Source organism: Salmo salar, chromosome ssa12, assembly GCF_905237065.1.
Source record: "Salmo salar chromosome ssa12, Ssal_v3.1, whole genome shotgun sequence".
NCBI classification, from domain to species: Eukaryota; Metazoa; Chordata; class Actinopteri; order Salmoniformes; family Salmonidae; genus Salmo; species Salmo salar.
In genome coordinates this window covers 8,810,382-8,825,950 of record NC_059453.1, presented here as the reverse complement: position 1 = coordinate 8,825,950, position 15,569 = coordinate 8,810,382, and the positions used below count along the sequence as shown (strand labels likewise).

Genomic DNA, 15,569 nt, shown 5'->3' with positions numbered 1-15,569 from the left:
ATCCCCCAAATATGTGTATGACTAATACTACAAGATAGGCAGACTAAAAAGGATCCAGCAAAGACTAAACAGCAGAACATCTAAACTTAACATAGAACCAACCTGTGTGTTCGCTCGTGTTCTCTCAGTCGCCCTATCTGGGTGTAGCTCCTCCCACACACAGAGCAGGAGTAAGGTTTTTCTCCGGTGTGCGTCAGCAGGTGTCTCTTCATAGCTCCTGAGTGAGCGAACCTCTTCCCACAGTCGGGGCAAGGGTAAGGTTTTTCTCTCGTGTGCACTTTCTGGTGGTCGCGGAGGGCTGTTCTTTCACGGAACTGTTTCCCACACACGTAGCAAGGGTATGGCTTCTCTCCTGTGTGGATCTTCATGTGTTTTTGTAGAGCTGATAGCTTCTTACAGTCTCTTCCACATTCTGGGCAGCAGTGGGACTTCCTGGCTTCGCTGTCGGATCTGTGTTCGGGACTCTCTCCTGTCAAGTCAGATTTACAGTATTTGGGCTGCGTCCCAATTGGCACCCTATTCCCTTGGTGGTGCACTAGGGCCCATAGGGCTGTGGTCAAAAGTAGCACATTGCAAAGGGAATAGGGTGCCATTTGGAACACAACCTCAAAGTGAATTCTAAATGGTTCACAACAACCTATCAATGAAAAGGAATCAAAGAATGTCATGTGGAATTCCATATTAGAACTCATCATTTAATAGGCACTCAGTGGAGACAACAACCTGAGTGTCTCTTCTGGTGTCGCCGTAGGTTAGAGATGTTGGCAAAGTCTTTCCCACATCTAAAGCAGTGGTGAGACTTGGTCTTTGTGTTGTTGTGATTCTCCTGGTGTTGTTCAGGTTCTCCTGATGCAGAGGGACTCTCCTCGCTGTCAGAAGGACGGCTGACACTCTGTCCTGTGTTGATGAAACAGTATGGGGTTAGATAATGAGTGAACCATCAAAATTCTAACTGTCAACATTCTATCACTTACTGATACGATGACGATCCCAACCAATTTCTTCTCCGTCTGAATTGATCAGACCACCAATTTCCTCTTCTTCCATACCATAACCATCTTCTTCATCTTCATCTTGGTCCTCAAACTTTTCAGAAACTGACTTCCGGCCCTGCAATGCTGAAGATCCAGAAAGTATTTGATCCCCTGCTGATTTTGTACGTTTGCCCACTGATAAAGAAAGGATCAGTCTATACTTTTAATGGTAGGTTTATTTGAACAGTGAGAGACAGAATAACAGCAAAAATATCCAGAAAAACGCATGTCAAAAATGTTATAAATTGATTTGCATTTTAATGAGGGAAATAAGTATTTGACCCCCTCTCAATCAGAAAGATTTCTGGCTCCCAGGTGTCTTTTATACAGGTAACGAGCTGAGATTAGGAGCACACTCTTAAAGGGAGTGCTCCTAATCTCAGCTTGTTACCTGTATAAAAGACACCTGTCCACAGAAGCAATCAATCAATCAGATTTCAAACTCTCCACCATGGCCAAGACCAAAGAGCTCTCCAAGGATGTCAGGGACAATATGGTAGACCTACACAAGGCTGGAATGGGCTACAAGACCATCGCCAAGCAGCTTGGTGAGAAGGTGACAACAGTTGGTGAGATTATTCGTAAATGGAAGAAACACAAAAGAACTGTCAATATCCCTCGGCCTGGGGCTCCATGCAAGATCTCACCTCGTGGAGTTGCAATGATCATGAGAACGGTGAGGAATCAACCCAGAACTACACGGGAGGATTTTGTCAATGATCTCAAGGCAGCTGGGACCATAGTCACCAAGAAAACAATTGGTAACACACTACGCCGTGAAGGACTGAAATCAGGCAGCGCCCACAAGGTCCCCCTGCTCAAGAAAGCAGATATACATGCCCGTCTGAAGTTTGCCAATGAACATCTGAATGATTCAGAGGACAACTGGGTGAAAGTGTTATGGTCAGATGAGACCAAAATGGAGCTCTTTGGCATCAACTCAACTCGCCGTGTTTGGAGGAGGAGGAATGCTGCCTATGACCCCAAGAACACCATCCCCACCGTCAAACATGGAGGTGGAAACATTATGCTTTGGGGGTGTTTTTATGCTAAGGGGACGGGACAACTTCACCGCATCAAAGGGACGATGGACGGGGCCATGTACCGTCAAATCTTGGGTGAGAACCTCCTTCCCTCAGCCAGAGCATTGAAAATGGGTCGCGGATGGGTATTCCAGCATGACAATGACCCAAAACACACGGCCAAGGCAACAAAGGAGTGGCTCAAGAAGAAGCACATTAAGGTCCTGGAGTGGCCTAGCCAGTCTCCAGACCTTAATCCCATAGACAATCTGTGGAGGGAGCTGAAGGTTCGAGTTGCCAAACTTCAGCCTCGAAACCTTAATGACTTGGAGAAGATCTGCAAAGAGGAGTGGGACAAAATCCCTCCTGAGATGTGTACAAACCTGGTGGCCAACTACAAGAAACGTCTGACCTCTGTGATTGCCAACAAGGGTTTTGCCACCAAGTACTAAGTCATGTTTTGCAGAGGGGTCAAATACTTATTTCCCTCATTAAAATGCAAATCATTTTATAACATTTTTGACATGCGTTTTTCTGGATTTTTGTTGTTGTTATTCTGTCTCTCACCGTTCAAATAAACCTACCCTTAAAATAATAGACTGATCATTTCTTTCTAAGTGGGCAAACGTACAAAGTCAGCAGGGGATCAAATATTTTTTTCCCCCACTGTATGTAGGATTCAGCCTATACAACAACAACCATCTGGTTCACTATGTAGGATTCAGCCTATACATCAACAACCATCTGGTTCACTATGTAGGATTCAGCCTATACATCAACAACCATCTGGTTCACTATGTAGGATTCAGCCAATACATCAACAACCATCTGGTTCACTATGTAGGATACAGCCTATACATCAACAACCATCTAGTTCACTATGTAGGATTCAGCCTATACATCAACAACCATCTGGTTCACTATGTAGGATTCAGCCTATACATCAACAACCATCTGGTTCACTATGTAGGATTCAGCCTATACATCAACAACCATCTGGTTCACTATGTAGGATTCAGCCAATACATCAACAACCATCTGGTTCACTATGTAGGATTCAGCCTATACATCAACAACCATCTGGTTCACTATGTAGGATTCAGCCAATACATCAACAACCATCTGGTTCACTATGTAGGATTCAGCCTATACATCAACAACCATCTGGTTCACTATGTAGGATTCAGCCTATACATCAACAACCACCTGGTTCACTATGTAGGATTCAGCCTATACATCAACAACCACCTGGTTCACTATGTAGGATTCAGCCAATACATCAACAACCATCTGGTTCACTATGTAGGATTCAGCCTATACATCAACAACCATCTGGTTCACTATGTAGGATTCAGCCTATACATCAACAACCATCTGGTTCACTATGTAGGATTCAGCCTATACATCAACAACCATACATCAACCTATACATCAACAACCACCTGGTTCACTATGTAGGATTCAGCCAATACATCAACAACCATCTGGTTCACTATGTAGGATTCAGCCTATACATCAACAACCATCTGGTTCACTATGTAGGATTCAGCCTATACATCAACAACCATCTGGTTCACTATGTAGGATTCAGCCTATACATCAACAACCATCTGGTTCACTATGTAGGATTCAGCCTATACATCAACAACCATCTGGTTCACTATGTAGGATTCAGCCTATACATCAACAACCACCTGGTTCAATATGTAGGATTCAGCCTATACATCAACAACCATCTGGTTCACTATGTAGGATTCAGCCTATACATCAACAACCACCTGGTTCACTATGTAGGATTCAGCCTATACATCAACAACCATCTGGTTCACTATGTAGGATTCAGCCTATACATCAACAACCATCTGGTTCACTATGTAGGATTCAGCCAATACATCAACAACCACCTGGTTCACTATGTAGGATTCAGCCAATACATCAACAACCACCTGGTTCACTATGTAGGATTCAGCCAATACATCAACAACCACCTGGTTCACTATGTAGGATTCAGCCAATACATCAACAACCACCTGGTTCACTATGTAGGATTCAGCCAATACATCAACAACCATCTGGTTCACTATGTAGGATTCAGCCTATACATCAACAACCATCTGGTTCACTATGTAGGATTCAGCCTATACATCAACAACCACCTGGTTCACTATGTAGGATTCAGCCAATACATCAACAACCACCTGGTTCACTATGTAGGATTCAGCCAATACATCAACAACCACCTGGTTCACTATGTAGGATTCAGCCAATACATCAACAACCACCTGGTTCACTATGTAGGATTCAGCCAATACATCAACAACCACCTGGTTCACTATGTAGGATTCAGCCAATACATCAACAACCACCTGGTTCACTATGTAGGATTCAGCCAATACATCAACAACCACCTGGTTCACTATGTAGGATTCAGCCAATACATCAACAACCATCTGGTTCACTATGTAGGATTCAGCCTATACATCAACAACCATCTGGTTCACTATGTAGGATTCAGCCTATACATCAACAACCATCTGGTTCACTATGTAGGATTCAGCCTATACATCAACAACCATCTGGTTCACTATGTAGGATTCAGCCTATACATCAACAACCATCTGGTTCACTATGTAGGATTCAGCCTATACATCAACAACCACCTGGTTCAATATGTAGGATTCAGCCTATACATCAACAACCATCTGGTTCACTATGTAGGATTCAGCCTATACATCAACAACCATCTGGTTCACTATGTAGGATTCAGCCTATACATCAACAACCATCTGGTTCACTATGTAGGATTCAGCCTATACATCAACAACCATCTGGTTCACTATGTAGGATTCAGCCTATACAACAACAACCATCTGGTTCACTATGTAGGATTCAGCCTATACATCAACAACCACCTGGTTCACTATGTAGGATTCAGCCTATACATCAACAACCATCTGGTTCACTATGTAGGATTCAGCCAATACATCAACAACCACCTGGTTCACTATGTAGGATTCAGCCAATACATCAACAACCACCTGGTTCACTATGTAGGATTCAGCCAATACATCAACAACCACCTGGTTCACTATGTAGGATTCAGCCAATACATCAACAACCACCTGGTTCACTATGTAGGATTCAGCCAATACATCAACAACCATCTGGTTCACTATGTAGGATTCAGCCTATACATCAACAACCATCTGGTTCACTATGTAGGATTCAGCCTATACATCAACAACCATCTGGTTCACTATGTAGGATTCAGCCAATACATCAACAACCACCTGGTTCACTATGTAGGATTCAGCCAATACATCAACAACCACCTGGTTCACTATGTAGGATTCAGCCAATACATCAACAACCACCTGGTTCACTATGTAGGATTCAGCCTATACATCAACAACCACCTGGTTCACTATGTAGGATTCAGCCAATACATCAACAACCATCTGGTTCACTATGTAGGATTCAGCCAATACATCAACAACCACCTGGTTCACTATGTAGGATTCAGCCAATACATCAACAACCACCTGGTTCACTATGTAGGATTCAGCCAATACATCAACAACCACCTGGTTCACTATGTAGGATTCAGCCAATACATCAACAACCACCTGGTTCACTATGTAGGATTCAGCCAATACATCAACAACCACCTGGTTCACTATGTAGGATTCAGCCAATACATCAACAACCACCTGGTTCACTATGTAGGATTCAGCCTATACATCAACAACCATCTGGTTCACTATGTAGGATTCAGCCTATACATCAACAACCATCTGGTTCACTATGTAGGATTCAGCCTATACAACAACAACCATCTGGTTCACTATGTAGGATTCAGCCAATACATCAACAACCATCTGGTTCACTATGTAGGATTCAGCCTATACATCAACAACCATCTGGTTCACTATGTAGGATTCAGCCAATACATCAACAACCATCTGGTTCACTATGTAGGATTCAGCCTATACATCAACAACCATCTGGTTCACTATGTAGGATTCAGCCTATACATCAACAACCATCTGGTTCACTATGTAGGATTCAGCCTATACATCAACAACCACCTGGTTCACTATGTAGGATTCAGCCAATACATCAACAACCATCTGGTTCACTATGTAGGATTCAGCCTATACATCAACAACCATCTGGTTCACTATGTAGGATTCAGCCTATACATCAACAACCATCTGGTTCACTATGTAGGATTCAGCCTATACATCAACAACCATACATCAACCTATACATCAACAACCACCTGGTTCACTATGTAGGATTCAGCCAATACATCAACAACCATCTGGTTCACTATGTAGGATTCAGCCTATACATCAACAACCATCTGGTTCACTATGTAGGATTCAGCCTATACATCAACAACCATCTGGTTCACTATGTAGGATTCAGCCTATACATCAATAACCATCTGGTTCACTATGTAGGATTCAGCCTATACATCAACAACCATCTGGTTCACTATGTAGGATTCAGCCTATACATCAACAACCACCTGGTTCACTATGTAGGATTCAGCCTATACATCAACAACCATCTGGTTCACTATGTAGGATTCAGCCTATACATCAACAACCACCTGGTTCACTATGTAGGATTCAGCCTATACATCAACAACCATCTGGTTCACTATGTAGGATTCAGCCTATACATCAACAACCATCTGGTTCACTATGTAGGATTCAGCCAATACATCAACAACCACCTGGTTCACTATGTAGGATTCAGCCAATACATCAACAACCACCTGGTTCACTATGTAGGATTCAGCCAATACATCAACAACCACCTGGTTCACTATGTAGGATTCAGCCAATACATCAACAACCACCTGGTTCACTATGTAGGATTCAGCCAATACATCAACAACCATCTGGTTCACTATGTAGGATTCAGCCTATACATCAACAACCATCTGGTTCACTATGTAGGATTCAGCCTATACATCAACAACCACCTGGTTCACTATGTAGGATTCAGCCAATACATCAACAACCACCTGGTTCACTATGTAGGATTCAGCCAATACATCAACAACCACCTGGTTCACTATGTAGGATTCAGCCAATACATCAACAACCACCTGGTTCACTATGTAGGATTCAGCCAATACATCAACAACCACCTGGTTCACTATGTAGGATTCAGCCAATACATCAACAACCACCTGGTTCACTATGTAGGATTCAGCCAATACATCAACAACCACCTGGTTCACTATGTAGGATTCAGCCAATACATCAACAACCATCTGGTTCACTATGTAGGATTCAGCCTATACATCAACAACCATCTGGTTCACTATGTAGGATTCAGCCTATACATCAACAACCATCTGGTTCACTATGTAGGATTCAGCCTATACATCAACAACCATCTGGTTCACTATGTAGGATTCAGCCTATACATCAACAACCATCTGGTTCACTATGTAGGATTCAGCCTATACATCAACAACCATCTGGTTCACTATGTAGGATTCAGCCTATACATCAACAACCATCTGGTTCACTATGTAGGATTCAGCCTATACATCAACAACCATCTGGTTCACTATGTAGGATTCAGCCTATACATCAACAACCATCTGGTTCACTATGTAGGATTCAGCCTATACATCAACAACCATCTGGTTCACTATGTAGGATTCAGCCTATACAACAACAACCATCTGGTTCACTATGTAGGATTCAGCCTATACATCAACAACCACCTGGTTCACTATGTAGGATTCAGCCTATACATCAACAACCATCTGGTTCACTATGTAGGATTCAGCCAATACATCAACAACCACCTGGTTCACTATGTAGGATTCAGCCAATACATCAACAACCACCTGGTTCACTATGTAGGATTCAGCCAATACATCAACAACCACCTGGTTCACTATGTAGGATTCAGCCAATACATCAACAACCACCTGGTTCACTATGTAGGATTCAGCCAATACATCAACAACCATCTGGTTCACTATGTAGGATTCAGCCTATACATCAACAACCATCTGGTTCACTATGTAGGATTCAGCCTATACATCAACAACCATCTGGTTCACTATGTAGGATTCAGCCAATACATCAACAACCACCTGGTTCACTATGTAGGATTCAGCCAATACATCAACAACCACCTGGTTCACTATGTAGGATTCAGCCAATACATCAACAACCACCTGGTTCACTATGTAGGATTCAGCCAATACATCAACAACCACCTGGTTCACTATGTAGGATTCAGCCAATACATCAACAACCACCTGGTTCACTATGTAGGATTCAGCCAATACATCAACAACCACCTGGTTCACTATGTAGGATTCAGCCTATACATCAACAACCATCTGGTTCACTATGTAGGATTCAGCCTATACATCAACAACCATCTGGTTCACTATGTAGGATTCAGCCTATACATCAACAACCATCTGGTTCACTATGTAGGATTCAGCCTATACATCAACAACCATCTGGTTCACTATGTAGGATTCAGCCTATACATCAACAACCACCTGGTTCACTATGTAGGATTCAGCCTATACATCAACAACCATCTGGTTCACTATGTAGGATTCAGCCTATACATCAACAACCATCTGGTTCACTATGTAGGATTCAGCCTATACATCAACAACCATCTGGTTCACTATGTAGGATTCAGCCAATACATCAACAACCATCTGGTTCACTATGTAGGATTCAGCCAATACATCAACAACCATCTGGTTCACTATGTAGGATTCAGCCTATACATCAACAACCATCTGGTTCACTATGTAGGATTCAGCCTATACATCAACAACCATCTGGTTCACTATGTAGGATTCAGCCTATACAACAACAACCATCTGGTTCACTATGTAGGATTCAGCCAATACATCAACAACCACCTGGTTCACTATGTAGGATTCAGCCAATACATCAACAACCATCTGGTTCACTATGTAGGATTCAGCCTATACATCAACAACCACCTGGTTCACTATGTAGGATTCAGCCTATACATCAACAACCATCTGGTTCACTATGTAGGATTCAGCCTATACATCAACAACCATCTGGTTCACTATGTAGGATTCAGCCTATACATCAACAACCACCTGGTTCACTATGTAGGATTCAGCCAATACATCAACAACCACCTGGTTCACTATGTAGGATTCAGCCTATACATCAACAACCACCTGGTTCACTATGTAGGATTCAGCCAATACATCAACAACCATCTGGTTCACTATGTAGGATTCAGCCTATACATCAACAACCATCTGGTTCACTATGTAGGATTCAGCCTATACATCAACAACCATCTGGTTCACTATGTAGGATTCAGCCTATACATCAACAACCATCTGGTTCACTATGTAGGATTCAGCCTATACAACAACAACCATCTGGTTCACTATGTAGGATTCAGCCTATACATCAACAACCACCTGGTTCACTATGTAGGATTCAGCCTATACATCAACAACCATCTGGTTCACTATGTAGGATTCAGCCAATACATCAACAACCACCTGGTTCACTATGTAGGATTCAGCCTATACATCAACAACCATCTGGTGCCATTGTTCTTCTCTAATTCTGTTTGTTTTTTGTCACCAATAATCTTTTACTTACTGAGGTAATCCCAATTAACTTCTTCTCCTTCGGAATTTATCAAACCACCAACTTCCTCCTCCTCTTCTTTACTATCGATATATAAGGTAGATGTTTGACTGCAGCCTTCACCGTGGCCTTGGTCAGGACCCAGAGAGCTTTTATCTTTGACGACGGTTCCCTAAATGGCAGAGGAGTCACACAGTACGTTGAGTTAAGAGACTGTTTAGTTACATTTTTTTATTCCATCCTACTCTGATGAAATACGTGTATTTTTAAGCAATAAGGCACGAGGGGGTATAGCCGCGGTATATTGGCCATACACCAGAAACCTCCAAGGTGCCTTATTGCTATTATAAACTGGTTACCAACGTAATTAGAGACAAAAAAATGTCATGTTTTGTCATACCTGTGGTATACGGTCTGATATACCACTGCTGTCAGCCAATCAGCATTCAGGGCTCGAACCACCCAGTTTATAAAAGGCTTTATCCTCTGGCATTTCTTTGTACTTTTGAACTGTACAAATGTTGTAGCCAAAAATCAATCACAATCAATAAATGAATCCTGTTAGTGACGTCCTATTCCCCCATCTGGTTTGGATAGCCCACAGGTATAGTCTGATGATTTACCTGAGCATCCCCACCAGCGGTCTGACATCCTCCAGTAACAGCATCAGACCCCTCTCCAGTGTGGGACGACCTCAGGAGCCGACCCCTCTTCACAGTAACAGCAGCAGACCCCTCTCCAGTGTGGGACGACCTCAGGAGCCGACCCCTCTTCACAGTAACAGCAGCAGACCCCTCTCCAGTGTGGGACGACCTCAGGAGCCGACCCCTCTTCATGTTAGCAGACCCATTATCTCCAGTGTGGGACTGTCTGTGTTTCCTCAGGTTTGCTGTTGAGTTGAAGCTCTCCCCACAGACAGAGCACTGGTAAGGTCTCTCCCCGGTGTGCATCCTGCGATGGACCTGTCAAGTCAGAATTTAATTAAAACGCATATTAGACGGGTCACAACTCACTTTACATCATTAAAGGGATAAAAAGAATTTAGGGAAAAGGGAATGTGGAGATAACTAGTGAACTATGTCGGTTGACATAATCCGCTTCTACCCTCCGTTCTATTAGCGAACGTGTAATCACTGGAGAACAAACTGGATGAGCTCCATTTCGAGACTATCATATCAACGGGACCTGAAGAACTGGAATATCCTATGTTTCTCAGAGTCGTGGCTGAACAAAAGACATGGATTATATACACATCTAGCTGGTTTTTCTATGCATCAGCAGGACAGAACGGCAGCGTCAGGTAAGCTCAAAGGGGGAGGTGTATGTCTCTTAACAACAGCTGGTTGCTCAATCTCTAAAATGAAGGTTCTGCTCACCCGAGTTAGAATACCTCATGATAAGCTGTAGACCACACTATTTACCAATATAGGACCATAAACAAGAAAATTAAAACACTCATCCAGAGGCGGCGCTCCTAGTGGCCGGTGATTTTAAATGCAGGCAAACTGAAATCTGTTTTACCTCATTTCTACCATCACCTTTACTCCACACACAGAAACGCATACAAATATCTCCCTCGCCCTCCATTTGGCAAATCTGACCATAACTCTATCCTCCTGATTCCTGCTTACAAGCAAAAACTCAAACAGGAAGTTCCAGTAATGCACTCAATACGGAAGTGGTCCGATGAAGCGGATGCTAAGCTACAGGACTGTTTCTCTTCAGCACAGACTGGAATATGTTCCAGGATTGAGGAGTTTACCACATCAGTCACCAGCTTCATTAATAAGTGCATCGACGACATCGTCCCCACAGTGACGGTACGTAGATATCCCAACCAGAAGCCATGGATTACAGGCAACATCCGCACTGAGCTAAAGGCTAGAGCTGTCGCTTTCAAGGAGCGGGAGTCTAATCCGGAAGCTTATAAGACATTTTGCTACGCCCTCCGATGAACCATCAAAAAGGCAAAGCATCAATACAGGATCGAATCCTCATACATTGGCTCTGACACACGTCGGATGTGGCAGGGCTTGCAAACTATCACAGATTACAAAGGGAAACCTAGCCGAGAGCTGCCCAGTGACGCGAGCCTACCAGACGAGCTAAAAGTCAAGCAACAGTGAACCTTGTATGGGAGCACCGGCTGTTCCAGACGACTCTGTGATCACACTCTCTGTAGCCGATGTGAGGAAGACCATTAAACAGGTTAACATTTACTATGGCCACAGGGCCAGACAGATTACCAGGATGCATACTCAGAGCATACGCTGACCAGCTGGCAAGTGTCTTCACTAACATTTTCAATCTCTCCCTGAGCCAGTCAGTAATATCTACATGTTTCAAGCAGACCACCATAGTCCCTGTGCCCAAGAAGGCCAAGGTGACCTGTCTAAATGACTATCGCCCGTAACACACTTCTGTAGTCGTGAAATGCTTTGAAAGGCTGGTCATGGCTCACATCAACACCATCATCATCCCAGACACCCTGGACCCACTCCAATTCACATTACCGCCCCAACAGATCCACAGATGATGCAATCTCTATTGCACACCACACTATCTTTTCCCATCTGAACACCTATGTAAGAATGCTGTTGATTGACTACAGCTCAACACCATAGTGCCCTCCAAAATCATCACTAAGCAATGGACCCTAGGATTGAACACCTTCTGCAACTGGATACTGGACTTCCTGAAGGGCCGGCCCCAGGTGATGAGGGTAGGCAACAACACATCTGCCACGCTGACCCTCAACACGGGGGCCCCTCAGGGGTGTGTGCTCAGTCCCCTCCTGTATTCCCTGTTCACCCACGACTGCTTGGCCGTGCACGACTCCAACACCATCATTACGTTTGCTGACAACACAACAGTGGTAGGCCTGATCACCGATGACAATGAGGCAGCCTATAGGGAGGAGGTCAGAGACCTGGCAGTGTGGTTCCAGGACAACAACCTCTCCCTCAATGTGAGCAAGATAAAGGCGCTGACAGTGGACTACAGGAAACGGAGGGCTGAGCACTCCCCCATTCACAATCGATGGGGCTGTAGTGGAACAGGTTGAGAGCTTCAAGTTCCTCGGTGTCCACATCACTAAGGCTCTATCATGGTCCAAACACAGAACACATTCGTGAAGAGGGCACGACAACGCCTCTTCCCCCTCAGGAGGCTGAGAAGATTTGGAATGGGTCCTCAGATCCTCAAAAGGTTTTACAGCTGCACCATCGAGAGTATCCTGACTGGTTGCATCACTGCCTGGTATGGCAACTGCTTGGCATCTGACTGCAAGGCACTAGAGGGTAGCGCGTACGGCCCAGTACTTCACTGGCTACAAGCTCCCAGCCATCCAGGACCTCTATACCAGGCGGAAAGCCCTAAACATTGTCAAAGACTCAAGTCATAGACTGCTCTCTGTGCTAATGCACGGCAAGCGGTACCTATGCATCAAGTCTGGAACCAACAGGACCATGAACAGCTTCTACCCCCCAAGCCATAAGACTAATAAATAGTTTGTTACTCTTTATTATCTGTCACTTTATTCCTAGTTATATGTACATATCTACCTCAATTACCTCGTAACCCTGCACATGGACTCGGTATTGGCCAAGTTATCGTTACTCATTGTCTATATAGCCAAGCTATCGTTACTCATTGTGTATATAGTCTACACCTGTTGTCTACACCTGTTGTTTACAAAGCATGTGACAAATAAAATTACATTTGAGTGATAAAAAACAATGTAGGGAAGTGTGGTAATAATGGCTAAAAGACCTTGAGGGAGGACGCGTAGGAGAACCTCATCCCACAGACATCGCAAGATTGAGGTTTCTCTCCTGTATGTGTCCGCTGGTGGTCCTTCAGACGCTCAAATCGAGGGAAACTCCGTCCACACACGGAGCAGGAGTAAGGTTTTTCTCCAGTGTGTACCTTCTGGTGTTTTAACAGGTTCCCTCGCTGGATGAACCTCTTCCCACAGACAGAGCAGTGGTAAGGTTTCTCCCCTGTGTGCGTCAAAAGGTGTCTCTGTAGGGTGATACCCCCTGTGGAGAAACCTCTACCGCACACGGAGCAGCGGAAGGGTTTCTCTCCACTGTGTGTGCGGAGATGTGCAACTAGCTTCGATGGTTTAGGGAACTCCTTTCCACACACCGAGCAGAGGTGAGGCTTCTTGGTTCTGCATCGTTTCTCCTGGATTTGTTGGTGTTGTTCAGGTTCTGCTGATGTAGAGGGAATCTCACCGCTAACAAAGACTGGGACAGGGCTTTTTCCTGTGTGGATAAATGAAGAGGTTAAACAATGGATCTGCCAAATGACATCCTATTCCCGACATAGAACCCTATGGGCAAAAGTGTAGAACAGGTTAAACAAATACTTAGCCGTTATGCTAACACTAGCTGACCGACTAACTAACACAGAGGCTGCGTCCCAAATAGCACCCTATTCCCTAAAGGGCTCTGGTCAAAAGTAGTGCTATGTAGGGAATTGGGTGCCATTTTTGGGATGCATCCTTCAACAATGAAGAGCTCAATCAAAATCGTCATCATTCTGCCTCTTACTAGAAAGAGAAACGTGACCAACTTCCTCTCCGTCGGAATTGATCAAACCACCAACTTCCTCATCCTCTTCTTCTCTCGCCTTCTTCCCCTCCTCTTCTTTCTCCAGTTCTTCAACTATAATTTTCAGTCCCAGAGTTTCACCCAGGGACTCTTTGGGTTTGGGGCTCGATTGGTCACCAGGGTCCTAGAATGGAAATTGAATTAAATATTATTTAAAAAAAACAAGATAGGAATAACAAAGCTCTTGGCCCTAACTACCTATGAAGGTTCCCTAGATGACAGAATATTGACGTCTCCTCTTGAAACACTGTCAGTCATAATTTAAATGGAACCCTATTCCCAAGGCCCAGGCTATTGCGATTTGGGACGTGGCTATAATTGTGTCCCACCTTGCTGCGGTCTCGCTCCACCTGTCCACCATCTCCTGTGTGAGTCTGCTGGTGTTCTCTCAGGAGACCAGGCCGTGAGAAGCTCTTCCCACACACAGAGCAGGGGAATGGTTTCTCTCCTGTGTGAGACCTAAATCAAATCAAACTTTATTTAAAGTGTATTTAAAATCACAACACTTAACAATGAAATATAGGAGATCAAAAAAACAACAGAAGGCAATAAAAGTGATTAATAAAGGAACATCAAATAAAAGAGATGACAAAAATAATAGTGAAATCATCGATTCAAGTCCATACTAACCTCTGGTGATCCCTGAGTCCTGAGGGTGTGAAGAAGCTCTTCCCACACACAGAGCAGCAGTGAAGTCTCTCTGCGGTGTGCTTCAGCTGGTGGGCCCTAAGATAAGATAAAAATAGATAAAAAAAACGACAAGATAAAAATAGATTAAAAAAACTACAAAAACCACTTGACTACTTGAAATGACCCTGTAAACCTTATAATTGATAAATAAAAAGCATAGTTTAGACCTCAGGTTTCTCTGCTGGGTGTAGCTTCTCCCACACTCGGAGCAGCGGTACGGTCTCTCTCCCGTGTGCAACAGTTGGTGTCTCTTCAGGCTGATCAGTTATAAGTTAGTTATATGTAGTTCAAGTTCTATTACACCCACATAGCAGCCAGTCAAAACAAACCAATGAACTCCATGAGCATGCAAATGACATATGCCAAACTAAATACATATATATACTTAAAAAGGACGGACCAGGGTCATATTCACTAGGAACCAAAAGGTTGCACAAGGCCGTAACAGAGAAGGGATGACCTGTTCAATAAGAAGCACTTGTTTTCGTTTCCCTTTGCAAAACATTTTTTGCTATGGCGTGCACTAGAATCTAGGTGTGCACTAATAAATACGACACT

General features: G+C 43.7%; 1 protein-coding gene across 3 annotated transcripts in view; it reads right to left on the bottom strand.

Annotated features, from left to right (window-relative positions):
• Positions 1–15,569, bottom strand: part of LOC106564094 (zinc finger protein 721) — a 29,716-nt gene that overhangs the window by 793 nt on the left and 13,354 nt on the right. The window contains exons 7-17 of one of the 3 annotated variants that reach the window (XM_045690634.1): positions 15,179–15,268; positions 14,952–15,047; positions 14,651–14,780; positions 14,262–14,445; positions 13,477–13,973; positions 10,532–10,667; positions 10,329–10,471; positions 9,718–9,877; positions 975–1,118; positions 724–897; positions 103–469 (exon numbers count right to left, since the gene is read on the bottom strand). In XM_045690634.1, coding sequence (XP_045546590.1) covers positions 103–469; positions 724–897; positions 975–1,118; positions 9,718–9,877; positions 10,329–10,471; positions 10,532–10,667; positions 13,477–13,973; positions 14,262–14,445; positions 14,651–14,780; positions 14,952–15,047; positions 15,179–15,268 — 2,121 coding nt within the window. Of the gene's footprint in view, positions 1–102; positions 470–723; positions 898–974; positions 1,119–9,717; positions 9,878–10,328; positions 10,668–13,476; positions 13,974–14,261; positions 14,446–14,650; positions 14,781–14,951; positions 15,048–15,178; positions 15,269–15,569 lie in introns of all 3 variants that reach the window. The other 2 variants (XM_045690633.1, XM_045690635.1) reach the window with 2 other exon arrangements.